Source organism: Schistocerca americana, chromosome 1 (genome assembly GCF_021461395.2).
Source record: "Schistocerca americana isolate TAMUIC-IGC-003095 chromosome 1, iqSchAmer2.1, whole genome shotgun sequence".
In the NCBI taxonomy this organism is placed as follows: Eukaryota; Metazoa; Arthropoda; class Insecta; order Orthoptera; family Acrididae; genus Schistocerca; species Schistocerca americana.
This window is the reverse complement of record NC_060119.1, coordinates 20821563-20842239: the sequence shown is the minus strand read 5'-3', so window position 1 is coordinate 20842239 and position 20677 is coordinate 20821563. Positions and strand designations below refer to the sequence as shown.

Below are 20677 nucleotides of genomic sequence, written 5' to 3'. Positions count from 1 at the left end.
GTAAAGGCAAAGAGTTTGGGCAGAGATGTCAGTTGAGGCAGAAGTAAAGAGGCAAAGATGATGTTGAAAGACAGGTGAGGTATGAGCGGCGGCAACTTGAAATTAGCGGAGGTTGAGGCCTGGCGGATAACGAGAAGAGAGGATATACTGAAGGGCAAGTTCCCATCTCCGGAGTTCTGACAGGTTGGTGTTAGTAGGAAGTATCCAGATAACCCAGACGGTGTAACACTGTGCCAAGATGTGCTGGCCGTGCACCAAGACCTCACCTGTCTTTCAACATCATCTTTGCCTCTTTACTTCCGCCTCGACTGACATCTCTTCCCAAACTCTTTGCCTTTACAAATGTCTGCTTGTGTCTGTGTATGTGCAGATGGATATGTGTGTGTGTGTGCGCGCGCGCGCGAGTGTATACCCGTCCTTTTTTCCCCCTAAGGTAAGTCTTTCCGCTCCCGGGATTGGAATGACTCCTTACCCTCTCCCTTAAAACCCACATCCTTTCGTCTTTCCCTCTCCTTCCCTCTTTCCTGACGAAGCAACCGTTGGTTGTAAAAGCTAAAATTTTGTGTGTATGTTTGTGTTTGTTTGTGTGTCTATCGACCTGCCAGCGCTTTTGTTTGGTAAGCCTCATCATCATTGTTTTTAGATATGTTAAATAATTTAGTTAGATATGAATGTATTGAGGTGAACTTGTTTAGCCAGAAATTTGCTATATTATCTTTTCCAGGGGCTTTCCAATTGTGAGTAGATTATTATTATTATTATTATTATATTATTATAATAATTAATAACAATTATGTGTTGTTTGGCACACCAAGCTGGTCTTTCAATTGGACATCATTCAGCAACTTGTGTATTCCTAAAAACAACAGCACCCACATTTGTCTGAACAGGTACTAGATGGACCCAACATTGCTTAACTTTGATGATCAGATGGGAACTGGTGTTAACAACATGACAAGGCCATAGGAGAATTAATAAAAATACAGGAATGTTAGGTGGTGGTTTTAATGTTTCAGGTGGTGTACATTGTCTCCCCCAATTGTGTACAACATATAGAACATTCATCCCAGAATTGTGAACATATTAGAAAACCCTCTTCTGGAATGTTCTTCAATATAGGTGTCACTCTGGCTCGAAGGTTGGTTATATCATTAAAGTGTTGATTGTTTTTGTGAATTTCTGCACTTTGTCATTTCGTGGTACTTTCGTTTTGATTACACCAAGTCTAGTAACCTGTGATGATTTTTTTCTAACAGTCAAGCCAATGTGCACAGAAAAAACTTTGCACACATTTTCCGCTTCTTCGAAAGATTCTGGAGTGTGTGTTGAGCACTTGATTTAGAGATGGTGCTCCTTTGCGATTTGTGACAACAACACTGACACACAATGGCTGCACACTGCCTGCTCACAGCTGACTGGTCTGTTGTCTGACAGAGCCACACTTGCCAGTCGTTTGACAGCTGACACCTATCATAATACATAGCATGGCAAGAGCAACTGTAAAATAATGTATTCTAATATGATGTGATATCTCCTACTTTTTGTTACACAGTATGCAATTTTGTAAGATGAAAGAAGGGCCTCCACAGGAAATGCAGCCTGTTTTGTAATTTTTTTTATCTCACCCCTTCTTTTACCTTGTGGGAGAAGTATTCTCATGATTTGTTTACCAAACTGCTTCGATTTGTCTCCAAATGAAGTTTCATTTTACTAGGAAACATATTTTTACTAGCTAGGACTTTGAAACAACGACGCACTGCTGTCGTTCTTAATTTCCAACATGTAAAACTTAATTGACATCAAACTTGCTGCATTTTTGTCTATCACTGTGAATGTGCTGATAGAACTGATTAAACTGCAGTGCAATTTCCATTTAAATGACAAATTTTACGTTCATTATGTCCCCAACAAATCAAAAATAATGAAATCATAGCGAAAATTTGCTTTGTTTGTGATATATGTTGTTAAGAAATATGAAACCAAGCCACATGCAGGCCATTCCATGTTCCCTATACGACCACACTGCCATCTAATGTGGTGCATTCACTGTATCCCCCCCCCCCCCCCCCTTTCATCATGTGGTGTGGGGGATGTTATAGTGGTGTGTGTGTGTGTGTGTGTGTGTGTGTGTGTGTGTGTGTGTGTAAGACATTATCAGGATGAAACATTCTGCCAAGAGACAGAAGGAGAATACTGTGCAGCATCATCAGTCTTTTCCACTACAAGAGAGCTGTCACATTTTACTGAACTTTGGGAATTAAAAATTAGTGATGTATTTGTCAGTTAACTGTCAACTAAGTAATCAGATGGGAGCTCATCTATGTAATATGAGGTGACAGTTGTTGCATTAACAACTATATCTGTTTACATTAATGAGCTGCCTTCAGGGACTGGTTTATTAAAACCTAAAGGAAGAATGTGCTAACAACTGGAGGCTGAAGGATTTTCATTTTTTTGGCCCCTGCACAGGATATTTGCCTTACTACTCTAATGTAGTGACTTTCCTTTCCCATACAATAATTTTGGAGTCACTGCCCCCAACCAGGTGTACCCAGACCAAGAGATACACACTTACGGTGGTGGACAAGATGCTTCTGATCCGTGTCAGCGTAACGGCATTTCCTATACACTGCTCAGCCTAAGTGACAGACGTGTGGACATGCTTTTCAATACATACTGTTTTCAAGATCCGACGGTGCCTTCTAATTGGTTTAAACCTTGGTAACGGGAGGGAGTACTAGGGGCACTCAGTGAGGTGGTTATCAACACCCTTACGAAATCAGTGGAAATTAATGTGGTTAAAACTGAGGGAACAGCAAGAAAAGTTATAAAAGACAATCTGAGATAATACCGCACTCACTCTCACCCAGTTTCACCCATGATCATCTGCACAATCACACTAGCTCAAATCATGAAAGGTAGCGTTAAAACTGTTCACATATTTTAAAACTTAAGTAAAACTAAGAAACACAAGAGGAAAGCAAAAACAGATTCAAAGGAAATGTGGCTGGCTGATCACTTACCAAAAACATGGATGAGCCAGCCAACTGATAACACTCTAAAAACATCACCCTGACATTTTAGGAAATAAGTGTGACAATTCACAAAATTGTGAATGCCGTACCACATTCATTCGACTGTTAGTTAAGTTAGAAGGCAAATTTGTTGGCATATGAGATGCTGCCCTTCAGTCCAAAAATGTGGCGCACTGTGATCTGTGCACCAAAAGCACCACACATTTTAAAGTCCTCTCACTGGAACAAGAAGTCGTGTCATAGGGCTGCAGTCCATGCCCAGATGAGTAAGGAGGGCCTCATCCCACCCGTCTGACTGCAAGGAGGTACGCTGTGGCCTTATTAGGAGCAGCTTATTATAAACCATTCCCTTGTAGTTGGAGGAGGGTGTCCTGGATAGTCTGGACTACTTTATCTGCTGGGTGCAACCATTGCAGAAAGAGAAGGGCACTCATGGAATCTTAACAGATAACTCTAAGCATGCCTCATCTGGTCCAAAGCTCACACGATAATGTATAAAGAGAGAACAGTTTTGAGGCAGTCAGATCTTGAGGACACGATCAGGGAAAGCAACAGAGCAACTGACAGAGTCCCTCTGTTTAGACTCATCCATAAATACAACTACAGAGCTATCGTGCTCCGCTAAAATGTCTTAAAATAATGTATTAAAAAAAATTCACACGCAAATCACACAAATTAAAAATGCGATGAGAATGATTAAAATGAACACACCGCACACCCACACCCACACCGGCACATGCACACTCGCACTCATACTCACACACACATCTGCAGGAAACTGGAAACCTGTCCTCTAACATCTGCACTGTTGCAATAGTGGAGGAAGCAAAATCACCCACAAATAAGGAGCCCTGTACAAGACTCTTTACTACAGACATGATACTGTTCATGGCCATGGCAAAGAGGGCACACTTTAAACACTCATAGAGGAACACCATTCCCCTAATCAAAACGGTTTGACAGCATGTCTCCAACTTGTTAAGAAGGATCATATGAAGATGGGAAGGTAGTCACAACAACCCCACTAGAAGAGCTGTCCTAGAATACTGTCTCCAAGTGATGTCATTTGCCTTATGGATATCAAGGAATACACTGCTGAATGGCCACCCGTAGCAGAGTCAGGTTGTCAACAGTAGATCGAAATCTCCTGGATCCATACAGAGAACAACCAAAGAGTTGTCCAGTTTAAAACACGCAAACCACACAACAGTTGTCTATCCGCTTCAGACGCCTACACAGTTTGTTAAGGTGATGCTCCAGTAACTACTGTGACAAGTTCAATCTTTAACTGGTTTGGGGAGAGGTATCAAAATTGCCTCTCTCCACGAATTGGGAAAGTGGTCTTCCTGTAAGATTAAAATACCCAGGGGGGATTTCCTTTGACACTGCTGACAAATGTCAAACGTGCTGTACTGCATTTGGTCATGACCAGGTGCAGTACCACGGCCTCAGACATTGACGAATCCAGCTCCCACATGGAGAAATGGCAGTTGAAACTGTTGGCTCTGAAGTCCAACCGACCCCTCCCTACAGTCACACAGTAGCGACTGAATGCTGGATCCTGGCAGGCAGTGGCAGTAGATGTTGCAAGATACTCTGCCATTGTCTGGGCAATGTACGTGGATGTTGTTTGAGACACCCTTGCTTCAACACTACTGCTTTGGATAAATGACTGCATTTACTGTAAATTCTTCTAACAGCTTCCCATACCTTTGTAGAACAAGTGGAACAGTTGAAAAGAGTGCAGGAACACTTGCCATAACATTTTCTTGTTCTCCTTAATCATTCATCAAGTCCTGGCTCTCTTGACTCTAAAGGCTACGAGATTGTCTGCTCTCGGGCAACATTTGAAACTGTCTTAAGCTGCACGACTGACCCGGATTGCCGAGCAGCACTCATCAGTCTACCACGAAACAGCTCGCCTCCTAAGATGGCCACAGGACTTCGGGATAGAGAACTCAAAGGCACGGTGGGTCACTAGCGTGACGTGGTCCTCCCGCTCCTGGACACTGCTCCCGGCCATCATCCAGTTAACTCTGTACTAATGTCCCATCTGGTAGGTGGACTGAGAGTGGGAAGTGGTCACTGGAATGAAGGTCCCTTCTCAATGAGCAAAGTCTCCTAGAGCCAGAGAGCAGAAAGAGAAGTCAAAGGCTAAGGACGACTTAGTAGCAGCCAAGATATGAGTAGGATTGCATGTATTGAAGATGCACAACTCCTGACACACCATGAGGTTCTCCAAATCTCAACCTCTAGGGCAAGTTGAGTTTAAACCCTGTAATTCATTATCTGGGTTAAAGCCACTCAGTAGAAGGAATGGCTGGGGGAGTTGCTCAACAAAGTCTGTGAGAGATTCACAATCTATCACATCCTGTGGAAGTAAATACAGTGAGCAAGTGGTGACAATCTGGCAGACACGAGCTTCAATGGCTGCTGCTCGTACGTCGGTAATAAAGGGGGGAAGAGGAGTGGTGTGTGTTACTGACAAACACGGCAACCCCACCCTTTGCTCTTTCCCCAATCAGGTCATCTTCACAGTGAAGGGTATAGCCTCGTGGCGCAGGGGCGTAAGTGGCTTTAAAATGTGTTTCCTGTAAATACGAGCATCAGGGGGGTGTCTGTGTTAGGAGATTCAGCTCCTCTGCCCAAGTCCTCAACCCATTCACGTTCCACTGTAGTACGGGAGCCATTTATCGAGGGGTTTGCACACACATCCTGTCGCTGCGCTGGGGTGGAGAGCCGGCCACAAGTAGAGGTTCAGCCTTGGGGGGTGAGTGGTTGCCCCGGCCAGATTTTGCATTCCACTGGTTCTGAAGCCGAAGCAGTAGAACCGTCAGGTCAAATGACACTGATCTGGTCTGACAATTTACTTATTGTTTTTGCCAGCAGTGGAAGCCTCCTGTTTGCTTTCTGGCCCACAAAGGTCTGTACGAACTGCCACAGCAGTGGTGGAGGCAGTGCTGGATTGTTTACCAGACTCCAGCTTTGGAGGAACTGGGAGCTCTTCAAAGGTGGGAGCTGTGGCTTTATCTTATGTTCTCAGAGAGGGATACGGGCTCTGAAACAACTGCAGCTTTAGTTGTGCCAAATGCAAGTGGTTGGGCTTTTAGACCAAAGAAGACAACTAATAAATATTTGATAAATATATTATTCAGATTTTACGGACTTCATTGGACTGCCCGTCCTTTTTATAGACAGAACTTATCGCTTGCTTGGTGGTCTAGAACCTACTCCAATCTCTCAGATCTCAATTCTCACTCTTGGTCTGAAACCACCCTGTCCTTTGTTTATTTGGTGATCTCGGTTTGCAGACTGGTTTGTTTGTCTTTAACACTCTCGATTCTGCGTGTTTCATTTTTAAATCTTCTATTCTCTACTATTGTCCTCATGAATACATTTTCTATTGCCACGATCAGATATCTTAAGTACAAAATGTGTTTCTTATTGGTTGTTCTTGCTACCAGTTCCGTGTACTTTTACACTGTTTCATCGGAAACTAGATTCCAGTATAAATTTTCTTTATAATTTTTGTTAGTGTATTTTCTGGTTAATATTCTTTCTACCTTCCATATTCTGTCTATTTCTGCATTCTGAAAATGGTTTACTTGCACTCATTACTCCTAGTGGAGTAGCTGTTTTTTTAGCTCTTTGATTTTCTGACTATCAAAAGGTCTTTTTCATTCAGTGTATTCTTGATAATATATTGTGCTTTTGTCATTTACTTTATTACACAACACAGGTTTTTCATTGAGGTTATATTTTTTCTCATACACATTTTTCTCTACAACTTTGATTTCCTTTTGTTGTACTGTGATTTTGTTTATGAGTGGTGTGTCTGTTAGTGTAATTATATAAGTAAATATTCTGAGCCCCATTATCTATGCCATTTTCTTTAGTGATTTGACTTTTTTGTAGTTTCCTCAATACTGTTGGACAGGAGGGCAAGATCATCAGCAAATTCCAAGCAGTTCAAAGAAACTGGTGCACCTGCCTAACATCGTGTAGGCTCCGCTCAAGCATGCAGAAGTGACGCACACGACATAGCATGGACTCGACAAATGTCTGACACCATGAATCCTGCAGGGCTATCCATAAATCCATGAGTATGAGGGGTTGGAGGTCTCTTCTGAACAGCACATTGCAAGGCATTCCAGATATGCTGAATAATGGGGATTTTAGTGGCCAGTGAAAGTGTTTAAACTTATAAAAGTGTTCCTGGAGCCACTCTATAACGATTCTGGACATGTGGGGTCTTGGACTGTCCTGCTGGAATTGCCCAAGTCCGTCAGAATGAGCAATGGCTATGAATGAATGCAGGCGATCAGACAGGACGTTTACGTACAAGTCACCTGTCGGAGTCGCATCTACACTTATCACTGGTTCCATATCACTCCAACTGCACACACCTCACACCCTTACAGAGGGTCTCAGCAGTCCCCCTGCTGACATGATCCGCTTGATATAGTTTGAAGAGACTTGTCTGATCAGGCAACATGTTTCCAGTCATCAACAGTACAGCCCAAGCGAGGCATATAGCATTTTATCGTGCAGTCATCCAGGGTACACATGTGGGTCTTTGGCTCTGAAAGCCCATATCGATGATGTTTCGTTGAATGGTTTGCAAGCTGACACGTGTTGATGGCCCAGCACTGAAATCTGCAGCAATTTGTGAAAGGGTTGCACTTCTGTCACGTTGAATGATTCTCTTCAGATGTCATTGGTCCGTTCTTGCAGGATCTCTTTCTGACCACAGCGATGTCTGAGATTTGATGTTTTACCGGGTTCCTGATATTCACAGTACATTTGTGAAATGGTTGTATGAGAAAATTCCCCACTTCATTGCTATCTCAGAGATGCTATGTCACATCACTCATGTACTGACTATAAAACCATGTTCATCAAACACTCTTAAATCTTGATAACCTGCCATTGTAGCAGCAGTAACTGATCTAACAACTGTGGCACGCAGTTGTTCTCCGATATAGGTGTTGCCGACTGCAGCATCATGTTCTGCCTGTTTACATAGCTCTGTATTTGAATACATGTGCCTATACCAGTTTCTAGGCACTTCAGTGTATCTGCTGTTTAAGTTAACCTTTTGCCGTTCTCACATTATATGCTCACACACATTTGAACAGTACTACTGACAGGTAGTTCTTTCTGTTTAAATCCTGTTTTTCTCCTACAGGTAATGGTACAGAAAATTCTCCTCCGAACTCGTCTTATTTTAGCTGGAGCCCAAAATTTATTAATATTATTCTACTGAGTTGATCACCTCTTTCTGATATTGTCTCTTGATTCACCTAACAATATGCACAAACTTTTTTGTTTCATTTTTGAGACTGATGGGATGCTGTTCTGTTTCGTAGAGTTCTCTTAGCCTCTGTCATCTCAATTCTCCAACTTCTTATCACTCAAATTTTCCCATGAGAACCCCCATGGCTGTACTCAATTCTAAATTATGCAGAGCTTCAAGCCCCCCAGTCAGTTCTCTTGGGGGAAGGAGGGAGACATGATTAAAGAAGTCATTAGACCAACACCACAGTGCAAACTATTCCTGCACACTGTAAGAAAGGTTGCAATATGTAAAGTGTGAATGACTCGAATATTCTTGTACTTAGTGAGACTCACTGGAGAGGAACTGGCCATTTCACGACCCAAGGAGGAGCACTGTGTACTTTTCAGGGAGTAGCGACTAAAGCAGAAATTGTGATGCAATAGTCTTCCCTAGAAATCTGAGCAACAGTGTTCTTAGTAATGAACCCACTAATGACAGGATCATCTCCACCAAACTGAATGCTTTTCTGTGTTAACTCAATATAAATATTACGAAAAGGAAAGTCGAGTCACAGATAGGAAGAACACAAATGCTATTTCAAATAAAGCTTTTGGCCATTAAGGCCTTTCTCAACAATACACACACACACACACACACACACACACACACACACACACACACACACACACGCACGACTGCAGTCTCAGGTAACTAAAACCACACTACAAGCAGCAGCACCAATGCATGATGGGAGTGGTGACTGGGTGGGGGTAAGGCAGAGGCTGGGGCAGGGGTAGTATGGCGGGGATGGGGGAGAGGGGTGGAGGGTGGGGGAAGTGGTGGAGAAGGAGAGATGTAAGAAGACTGAGCGTGATGGTGGAATGCCGGCTGTGTAGTGCTGGAATGGGAATAGCGAAGGGTCTGGATGGGTGAGGGCAGTGACTAACAAAGTTAAGGCCAGAAGGGTTATGGGAACATAGGACATATTGCAGGGAGAGTTACCACCTGCACAGTTCAGAAAAGCTGGTGTTTGTGGGAAAGATCCACATGGCACAGGCTGTGAAGCAATCACTGAAATGAAGGATGCCATGTTCGGCAGCATGTTCTGCAACAGGGTGGTTCACTTGTTTCTTGTCGTGCCCACACCGACTGCAGCACAGTGGTTGCAGCTTAGCTTGTAAATCATGACTAGTTTCACAATTAGCCCTACCTTTGATGGGATAGGTAATGTTAGTGACCGGAATGGAGTAGGTGGAAGGATGTATGGGACAGGTTTTGTATCTAGGTCTATTACAGGGGTATAAGCCATGAGGTAAGGGGGCTGGCAGCAGGGGTTGTGTAAGGATGGACGAGTATATTGTGTAGGTTCAGTGGACAGCGGAATGCCACTGTGGGAGAGGTGGGAAGGATAGTGGGCAGAGCATTTCTCATTTCAGGGCACAACGAGAGGTAATCAAAACCTTGGTGGAGAATGTAATTCAGCTGCTCCAGTCCTGGGTAGTACCGAGTTTCGAGGGGAATGCTCCTCTGTGGCTGGACAGTGGGACTTTGGGAGGTGATGGGAGAATGGAAAGATGAGGCACGGGAGATTTGTTTTTGTCCAAGGTCATCAGGATAATTACGGTCTACGAAGGCTTCAGTGAGACCTTCGGTATATTTCAAAAGGATCCGCTTGTCACTGCAGATGCGATGACCATGGGTGGCTAGGCTGTACAGAAGGGACTTCTTGGTATGGAACGGGTGGCAGCTGTCCAAGTGGAGATATTGCTGTTTGTTAGTAGGTTTGATATGGACAGAGCTATTGGTGTAGCCATCTTTGAGGTGGAGGTCAACATCTAGGAAGGTGGGTTGTTGGGTTGACTGGATCAGGTGAAGCAAATGGGGGAGAAGTTGTTGAGGTTCTGGAGGAATGTGCATAGTGTGTCCTCACCCTCGATCCAGATCACAAAGATGTCATCAACGAGTCTGAACCAGGAACTCTATATCATACAGATCTATGTCTCTACTGCTGCAGACAGAGATAAGGACAGCTGGAACAAGTCCTTAGCAAGATCCCTAACAAAGAACATGCAATAAATCAAGGAGAATTCAATCTTAGTTTGGAGATACTACGCAAGATGCACATTTACAATCTGTGGTTAGACATCATGGTCTAGGTGAAAGAAATGTCCAAAGCAGGTACTTACTAGATTTCTGTGTGAGTAATGACTTGACTGTCTGTAACACTATGTTACAACATAACCTAAGACAACTGTACACTTGGATATCATCTAGTGACAGATTAAGAAACCAGAACAAACTCACAGTAGAGCGAAGATGCCAGAAGACTTCAGTCTTGGACTAATACCTTTTCTGGAGTTGACTGCGGAAGTGATTACGATCTGCTACCCGTGAAAATGTGGATAAGCTCAAATCCGACAAGACGAGTGGAGAAAGACAACTAAAACTCACAATAAAGGAAGCTCTTTGGAAATTTGGTGATCTTGTAAGACCAAAACTTTACATCATCAGTGTTGATGAAGGTGCACCAGCATCAAATGTGGGACCAAGTGAAGGTGGTCATTAACTCATCACTTCAGACATCAAAATGACCAAAAACTGCAAAATGTCCTTGGACATCACAGTCCACATTACAATTACTTGAACAGAGGAGAAATCTGAAGGAAACGGGTATCCATTGCTCCCAGGATCAAGACACAGATAAAAACCTGTGCAGAGAAATACAATGGAATTGCAGAAAGGACAGATTACACGTCATTAGCAATGTATGTGATGAGGTAGAACAAAATCATAATCAAAATCAAGTACATCATCTCTTCAAGAAACTCATAACACCCGGTGAATTTAATCCTCGTATGTGGGTGGTAGATGATGAGAATGGCAACCCTATCAAAGACAAGGAAGAAGCTGCTGCGAGGTGGAAACGGTACTTCGAAAAGTAATATTCTGTGATTAACAGGAGTACAAAAAGCCAAGCAGTTGTGCAACTTACACTGGAACCTACGATCTCTCACAGCGAAAGAGATAACGCAATACAACATCTGAAGAACTATAAATCCCCTGGTCTACACAGTACATCTGGTGAGATGATCAATGAAATGGGCTGGAAGATGTTTCGGTGCTGCTTTCAATGTGTACAAGAATGTGGGAAACAAGGGAGTGGTCAGAAGACTGGTCTAAGTCTCTCTTCATCCCCCTACACAGCAAAGGGTCAATCAGAAACTGAACCATTGATCTCATATCCCACTCAAGCAAAATTTTACTCTGCATCTTGAACCAGCATTTGAAGTCATACATTGAGCCTCCCATGCATACAGAACAAGCAGGTTTTGTAGAAGGAAACAAACTCGTGAACAGATTGTCAATATACCACAATTAATTGAGAAATTGCACAAGTTCAGTGTTCCTGCCTCTATCTGCCTTTGACTGTGTTGTCTGAAAAAAGTTGTGGAAGGTGGTTGCAGAGTTCAGTGCTCACCATGCTTGACACCACTGATCAGAAACCTATATAATAATCACCTTGCAGCTGTGAAGACAAAAGCTGGCACATCTGATTTCTTCGGTGTTTCAAACAGTGTCAGAGAGGATTGCGTTCTATCTGTGTACAACATCTATGCAGAAAATGTCATTAGGAATGCTCCTATCAACAACCTCCAATTTTCTGACGATACTGTACATTTATCCACCGACAAAGGTGAACTTGCTGTGCTATTAACATAAGTAAGAGACATTAGTCTATCATATGGACTGGACCTCAAACATGATAACTGATCAAGGAATACACTCACAGGTTTAACTCAAAGGTTGATTGAAGGAACTGTAAGTCATGTATTCTTTCACCTATTTTGGTGAACCATCTCCGGCACACAAAACTGTAAAGATGAGATAAAAAGACAAATCATGCTGGAGCACGTATCTATGAAGCAGCTCACCAAGCTCCGAGAGAACAGAGCTATAATGAATGCCTCAATGGTCCAGCTTGTTGTAACACTCATGTTTTCCATCTTCTTTTACGGTTTCGAGACGTGGACCTTAAAGCCCGAGACAAACAGTGCAATGATGCATTTGAGCTTTGGTGCTGGCGCAGGATGCTGAACAAATGTTTTCATTATTGAGCAACTCATTATCTCCACACACCTTTCTTCTCATGTCAACTAAAAACATTGTTTACTTAAAACAGGTGCTCCAACTGGCAGCTTTCTGACATGACACAAGCTCGGGAACATTGAACGGTGTTTGGCCGAACTTTTTCAAAGATTCCTGGCATTGCCCTGACGTGATTGGTGGCATGTTGAATCCAGTTCATTAATTCCTCTTCATTTCTAGGTGGATCGCGTCCGGGTGGGTGAACTAGAACCTTGAAAAATCCCCACAGGACAAAGTCCAGCGGCGTGAGGTCTGGTGATAGAGGTGGGGAGGGGGCACGTCCTGCGAGCACCTCTGCCAAATACTCGGCCGTTTAAGAACATGGGGCAAAAATCGTTCCTGGTGTCTGTGGACGTATGTGAGGTTAGGATTTCTCCTTGCCCAGTAATGAACATATTGTGTGTTGTAAAGGCCATTCGGATGGAAGGGGTACTCGTCGGTAAACAACACAATGATGGGGGAACTCTGTATCTCATGCAACACGTCGCAGAAACCACTGGCAAAAACCTAGCCAATGTTCATAGTCTGCCACAGGATTTAGGTCTATGTCAGGCTGGAAACTAAACGGATGCTGGCCATCATCCCTTAAAACCTCCCAGATTAACCGATGAGTGACCCCGAACCACTCGAGTACTTGTTGTAAGTGCTTCCTCGAAGTGCTTGAGAACAGTCTCTTCAAATGGAGCATCCCGTTGTGTTCGAGGTCTTCCAGCATCACCATGATATCCTGTTAACGAGCCTGTTTTACCGAGTCACTGGTTAACTGCTGTAAACATCTGTGGGTGTGGTTAGCGCCTTGCTGGGTACCATTCCTCATATAACCGCTGAGCTTCATGCAAATTACCGTCGTCTAGTCCATAAACAAAAACCATATCTCGTTGTTGTTCAGACAGGGGGTGAATACTGTGCCACCATGCTTACTGTATGATTAAATCGCAGGTGGTGTGTGTGTGTGTGTGTGTGTGTGTGTGTGTGTGTGTGTGTGTGTGTGTGCGCGTAGGTTACTTGTGAATGCCACTGACGTGAGATAGAGACAAACAGCAAGACCTGACGTGTGCCTATCACATTGGAATAGTGACGGGGCAAAGGATGTTTGTTAAGTGTGAACCGACAACCACAGTGCTGCCCATCAACGGACGAATGGCAACAGGGCAATCCCACGGCCAATCGGAGCACGTGGCACCAAATTTCCGTGATTTAAAAATGGTGCACTGTCGACCTACACAACATTAGTAATTTTGGTACCTATTGGCATCAGCTACCGTATTTACTCGAATCTAAGCTGCATTTTTTTTCCGGTTTTTGTAATCCAAAAATCCGCCTCCGGCTTAGAATCGAGTGCAAAGCAAGCGGAAGTTCTTAAAAATGTTGGTAGGTTCCGCCACAACTAACTTCTGCCATCGAATGTATGTAGCGCTACACAGGCATGCTTTGTAGGCACAAAGATAAATAAATACTGGCGCCAAAACCTCTGCGTCAGTAAATAAATTTTTTAAAAAAAGGTGGAAGACGAGCTTTTTTTCTCCGCCCCCGATTTTCGACCACTCTATTTTCATACATTATCCAGCGAAGTAAATACAAATTCCGTATTGTTCTTCTTCAAATGTAGCAGAATTTCAATGTACTACTAAAATCCGACTGGCAAGACTGTTTGGGATGTTTGGCAATATGGCCAACTCTACGTTCTGAATTTTTTCCTACCTAGTACCTGTGAGAAGAGATGGTTGCTAATAGGAGGAGGAGGAGGAGGAGGAGGAGGAGATTAGTGTTTAACACCGCTTCGACAACGAGGTCATTAGAGACGGAGCACAAGCTCGGGTTAGGGAAGGATGAGGAAGGAAATCGGCCGTGCCCTTTCAAAGGAACCATCCCGGCATTTGCCTGAAGTGATATAGGGAAATCACGGAAAACCTAAATCAGGATGGCCGGACGCGGGATTGAACCGTCGTCCTTCCGAATGCGAGTCCAGTGTGCTAGCCACTGCGCCACCTCGCTCGGTGCTAATAGGAACCTGATAAAATGTGGATCACATGCAGTTTTCTCTTCACCATAAGAATAATATGAATATAAACATTTTCCCATGTATTCTTTCGTGTTTGCTGCTATCTCATTTAAATCCTGTCTGCCTAATAAACTACGAAACTAGTGTGAGACAACAGCAAACGCGGAAGAATATACGTATCGTGTCGTATTTATATTCGTATTATTCTTATGCCTAATAGTGATACAGTCAGAAATGAAGCACAGCAACTGACTAGATTTTTAAATCTAAGATGACTCTAATTTATGTGCAGAATTTGATGTACTAAAGAAGCGGCCGCAAAGATTTTCAAACAGAGAAAAATTTTCGCCTCACTCTCGTTCAGAACATGTTCTATCATACGCAGTTTATTATTTGGTTCTTGTTGATCATTATCAAAGAAAGCACCAGTGTAAGTAACAACAAATAGCAGTCTCTTGCCATTGTTTCGATAATGAGACAATTCCTCTTTTTTTTTAATTGTAAGCGGCGGTAGCGCGCACAAAAGCAAGCCATGCCGCGAGCGGCGACAGGCCGTAAACTCGCACTATCAGAATGCGACAAACAGTGCATGACACAGTACAGTAATGCATTTTCAGCTTAGAGTGACGTAAACACCTATAACAAAGAAAACTGCACTTATCAGATCGAAGCAAAACTAAGCAATCGATTCAAACCAGGCGAAGCATGTGAAAAAAGAAGTGTACCCGTATAAATACGGACGCAGCGCCTGACGCATAGCAATGGCTACCTGGTAAAGCTTAACTGCTAACCTTACGACTCGAACCAAACTACTGCAGCTGTATCGTCATTCATTCGACTTAAATTGTGTCTCATATTACAATGGACCAACTTTGCTTCGATTTGGAGGTGCGGCCTAAAACTTCTCTCTCCCCTTGAATTTCGAGTCTCAAATTTCAGGTGCGGCTTAGATTCGAGTAAATACGGTATCCAGGGTTAAAATTTTGTGACACAATTTTTCTCCACCCTGTATATACAAACTGAAGTTTAGGAAGAACAGAGAGACATGATATTAAGGCTGAGAAATGCTGTTAGGAGGGAAAGCTCTGTATTACAAAGAAATGAGACAGAAGGGCTCTGAATACAACAATAAGAAACTGTAGCATAGTGGTAAAAGAAACTAAATATTTTCACTTTCTGTCACTGAAACACATGGAGATAACTGATTTTTCTTCACTTGCATTTCTTTTCTTTTCTTTTTTTTTTTTAATATACAACAGTAATTTCAAAACTTCCTATTTCACTATATGTTCGAAGAGAACAGTAGTAGTCAAGAAGCAGTACAGCCAATCCGTTTTATGGCATCTCACATAATTATCTTTAATTACACATGCCTCAACTAAGCTACAATTACTTTAAGGGTTAAAAAAGTTTTTATATAAATGGCAATATGTTATAAGAACATACCTCTCTCGCTTCCAGCTCGAGCTTTTCCATAGACAAATCATCTTCAATTTCACCTTCCCCAAGAGGTGAAGACATTTCATCCATACTGCTGGCAATGCTGTTTGTTCTCGATGGTGCATATCCGGGATTTCTCATAGCCAATTCCTCTATGCGACTCCAAGCTTCCTCTCTGTCTTTCTGGCGTTCTTTATCCCTAGATCACAGTAATTACAAAAGTTGTATACAAGATTTCAAAAAGCTTAACTGTTTGTAACTAAGAAACAATTTGCTTTAATAAATGACACTGTTTTCTGAACATCACAAATATCTTTTTTAATTATTTTACACATGACATTAAACTGAAGGAAGCACAGAAGCAGTTAAAATGAAAGGAGGAATACATTAAATTGCTGCTAAGAGGATTAGAGGTGAACATTCTACCAAAGAGGAAGTTATTTGAGACGGAGCACAAGCTCCGCCAGGGGAAGGAAAACAACTACATCCCTACTGGAGGGACCACTTACCGTAAGCGATTAATGCAAACCCAAGAAAACCTAAGTCTGGATTACCAGATGGGAATATGAAACCCAGCCCTTCCAGATGCAAGCCCTGTGTCTCATTCCTTGCTGCACCTTACAGACACCCACATGTTACCTGCCCTGCCATCACACCGAAATCATCCTCATCTCATAACAGAACGTGTAAAGGTAACAGTATGGAAACTTATCTTACAAGATGTTCTTCAATACCCCAATCCTACTGGCCTGTCCCCACTAGGCCCTGCCTGACACCTATCTCCACCACTGTCCCTATGCGTGCCTCTTCGCTCATTCTGCACTCACACTGTCATCTTTGAAGTCTCCCTGTTCCTGTATTCTATCTCCCGCTCGCAGCCCACAAACCCACATCACCGTGCACCATACGCGACTCCTCGTGTCTGTGCCAGGGCAAGCCTGCTTATGCTTAATTCCTACCCCGTATACTTGCTACCTTCCAGCCGTCGGCCACCGTTTCCTTCGTCTATCCGTCCGTCCCTCCCACTCTTGCCTCCCTCATCCACTCTGAACAAAACAATCACTCATGCCAGTCGAGCGACAGTACTGGCAGAACCTAAGTGGTGGTATAATGAAATACGTACCAATGTCAGTAAGTGTAAGTCTCCTGTCAAGAACAGGACACTGCTCCTTACGTATAGTGCCTTCAGTTTGCTGACACGGCTTGGAGGGTTATCTCCAAACAGAACGTGGCGTATACACTTAATGTTGCTTTTCTCACTTTCCAGATGAAGGGCAGTCAGCACAGGAAGTAAACAGCCAAATCGGTGTATCCCACACTAAGACTATTGGGTCATTCCATGTGAAACCAACCAATAAAAGCATAAATTTGAACCTTGATGGTTTATAACTTTGTAATCTGTCATTTTAGTCTACCTATCAAAAGAAGATAGGATCCAAACTTACTTTATTTTTTACATTGTGTTTGTGATTTACTAATCTTTAAAGTTCCAGAAATTGTGTCATTTTTGTCACATTTCAAAACTTTAACATGGCCATATCTCAAAAAGTACTTGATGTGCAGATACGGAATTTATACAATTTTATTCAGTTTACTACAGGCTTTGAAAAGATGTGCTACATGACAAAATTCATTAAAATGCTAAATTTTCCCAAACCAAAACTTTTTAGAATTTTGAAAATTTCAAAATCACATTTCTTTTGCTTTGGGGGAAAAAAGAGAAAAGTAGTAGTATGTTAGTTGTACAGTATTTTTTTAATTTCATTATGTTATTCTGAATGGAACAAACTGTGCCGTGTAACAATTAACATAAATAATGCTAGGGATAGTATGCATTTTCCGTTTTATATAACTTTTAACTTATAATAGTTGTTGTACATACAGGAAAGAGAGAGAGAGAGACAGAGAGAGAGGTGGGGGATTAATTCGCTTCCATTGACAGTAATTACGACCAGCATTCTATATGCGTGCATAACCAAGCACATGAGCTCAGGGCATTAAGTGACAGAAAATTTCCAATGTCGTGATATAAAATGCTCAATTGCCCAGTATCATGTCATACCCCGACATGTCTTACTGGGAAATTAAATCTTTAATTTACACATTATTTTGGATTAGGTCTCCCTTTTTCATAACGAAGACGACCAGATAAATTGACCGTAAGAAAGAAACTTCACATTTTGTAAATTAAATCCCTCAACTGCCCGTGGAAGACCATATAGACTATCATGACGGCTTGGAAGAATTATGTTACATCATTTAAAAGAAAAGAGTAACACATAATTTTAGACTCTAGTGAGACTGTTAGTGGACCACCGTAACACCTTTCTTCTTGAAGAAGAGTAAAAAATTTCACTTTGCAAGGTATTCAGACAAAACACTGTTAAATAACAGCAAGCGTACAACATTGCTTAATTAATAATATTGATTAACATAAATGGATCTGTAAAATGAAGCTGAATTATTCATAGTCTTTTCTGAACATGTGTTGTTATGGTGCATTTTAAAATATCTCTACAGTTAACATGGCAAAGCCAAATGAGAATTTAAATTTAAGTGTATAATTTTAATACAATAAATTTATTGTCATTGAAGAAAAATGATTTAATATGTTCCCCCTGGAACAACCCCATAGAATTTAGTGCACACATTAACAAATAATATGCAAGTAACAAAATTTAAGTCTTTAGGCCAAATAGATTTTGAGACATGGTGATTAATAAAAGAAAAAAATCAGGGGTGGGGGTGGTGGTAAGTCCCATGCTTCTTGACAGAGCATAGGTGAATGATGTGGGAGACCCGCCCCCGCATACTAGGAAAGGTCCTAATGGAGGTGGTTTGCCGTTGCCTTCCTCCAACTGTAATAAGATGACACAACAACACACAGTCATCTCGGGGCAGGTGAAAAATCCCTGACCCCACCAGCAATCATACCCGGGACCCCTCACTCTGGAAGCGAGAATGCTACTGAGAGACCATAAGCCGAGGACGCAAATACCTATAAGTGTAGAAAAAAATTATCAAAATCGGAGATGTCAAGAACCACACCACTGGTTGACTTCACATTGACTGGCTCTACTAGGAGAGAGGAAAACACTGCACATATGTCTGACAGTAGTCACCCTTAGTCAACAACACTATCTGATAAACCATACAGACAACTTACAGCTCACACGTTGTCTGTAACTACCACCACAGAACTGTGTGCTGCCTTTTCAGAAACAACTGGGAGAGTTGTGTCAACCCAGACAGTACACAACTGCCTCCGCACCCTCAATTTGGCTTCTAGCCATCCGTTACGAACAGCAGCATTGAGGTGTGTGAAGACTTTCCACAAGGGAGCACCCGGAACGAAACTCAGATCAACGGTGTCGGGTTCTCTTCATTGGGTGCAGGGAATGTCTGGTCCCTAATTGTCAAGGACAGGTGTAGAGGTGCCCAGTCGTATCCACGAATGTGCCGAGCATGTGGGCTAGCGGTATTTGCCGTGGACCCGACCGAGCACGCTCGGAGAACACGTGAACCTCCCACAGTGCCGTCGCGTGAATCTTCCTCGAACTGTAGTCGACTTAACGTCTCTACAGTATAGTGGACAGCTTGCCAAGGATGACCTGAGCGTGTTACAGGTCGTGCGGTTAGGGTGATGTGTTGTTGAATGTTACCTGGCAGCAGAATTTTATTTCACAGATGTGTACTTTCGAACAAAGTGCTTTATTTTTTCATTCCCTTCTTCACTCATGTAAACCCACAATGTTCACTGGCATGCAGGCACTGCAAAATTATTTTTTTATGAAGTTTATACACCAGACGTTAAACAGACATCACAGACAACATAATGGCCACACATTCAGCTGCAAAAGTTTAACATAAAGAAGCCTAACACAACTGTAGAGTGACTTCTCACTGCAATTATATAAGCACAAAAAATGCAGAATATGCACATTTTCAACGCCCTCTGCAAGACCAGTTACACAGTTATTATCTGTACACATTTTCTGTTGTAGTTTGTTTTTATTTACCCTACTTTTCATTTGTAAATTATCCACAGAGCAAGTGACCAATCAAAAATTTTAAATGCTCCTACACACCACATATACGTAGGAAAAAGAACTTGTTACAAATAAAATTGAAGTACAGATTTATAAATAAATCACCTTCACATCAGTCACTAATGATTAGTACCATTGTTGAAAGCTCAATTTCCTTTCTGGCAGGCTCCCTCCTTACAACCCAAAGACAGCTCATTACCATGGTAACAGACAGGTTTACAAGCTATGATCCAGGAAGAATAGATTTTGTTTCTTTAATTCCAGCCTGTGTTCCCAAAAATTGTCGTCCTACTATCAATTTTGGTCTGTATTGACAGTCTTCAGATCTGCAGGAAAAGGGGAACAAAACACAACTAATGGACAAATTGCATATTGTAAACTATAAATTATGACAAAGTAAAAGGTACTAATTCCATACACATAGAATACATGAGCTTAAAAATGTGACAAAACACACCTGTCTAAAATATTGTGACATTGTCGACAGTGAAAACAAAACTACAAAAATATTTTCATATATTATTAGTTCTATTCTGTAATGCCTATGTTAATTTTGTCTTATCTCTCATGATGATGTCACTGACTTTATTACATAAGAATATATCTTAAAAAGGTATGTTCTGTCAAATTTTTAAGCTAATCTATGTATGGAGGAAGTACCTTTTTATTAAGTCATAATTAGATTACAAAATGTAGAATGCCAAAATCAATAGTGTGGCACTTTTTT

At 42.1% G+C, this 20677-nt stretch overlaps 1 protein-coding gene across 3 annotated transcripts in view; it reads right to left on the bottom strand.

The window, feature by feature from the left end:
* LOC124545827 (serine/threonine-protein phosphatase 2A 56 kDa regulatory subunit gamma isoform) overlaps positions 1-20677 on the bottom strand; it is a 327568-nt gene that overhangs the window by 7716 nt on the left and 299175 nt on the right. For all 3 annotated transcript variants that reach the window (XM_047124783.1, XM_047124792.1, XM_047124799.1), the window contains one exon: positions 15908-16100. In XM_047124783.1, the coding sequence (XP_046980739.1) occupies positions 15908-16100 (193 nt within the window). The remainder of the gene's footprint in view (positions 1-15907; positions 16101-20677) is intronic.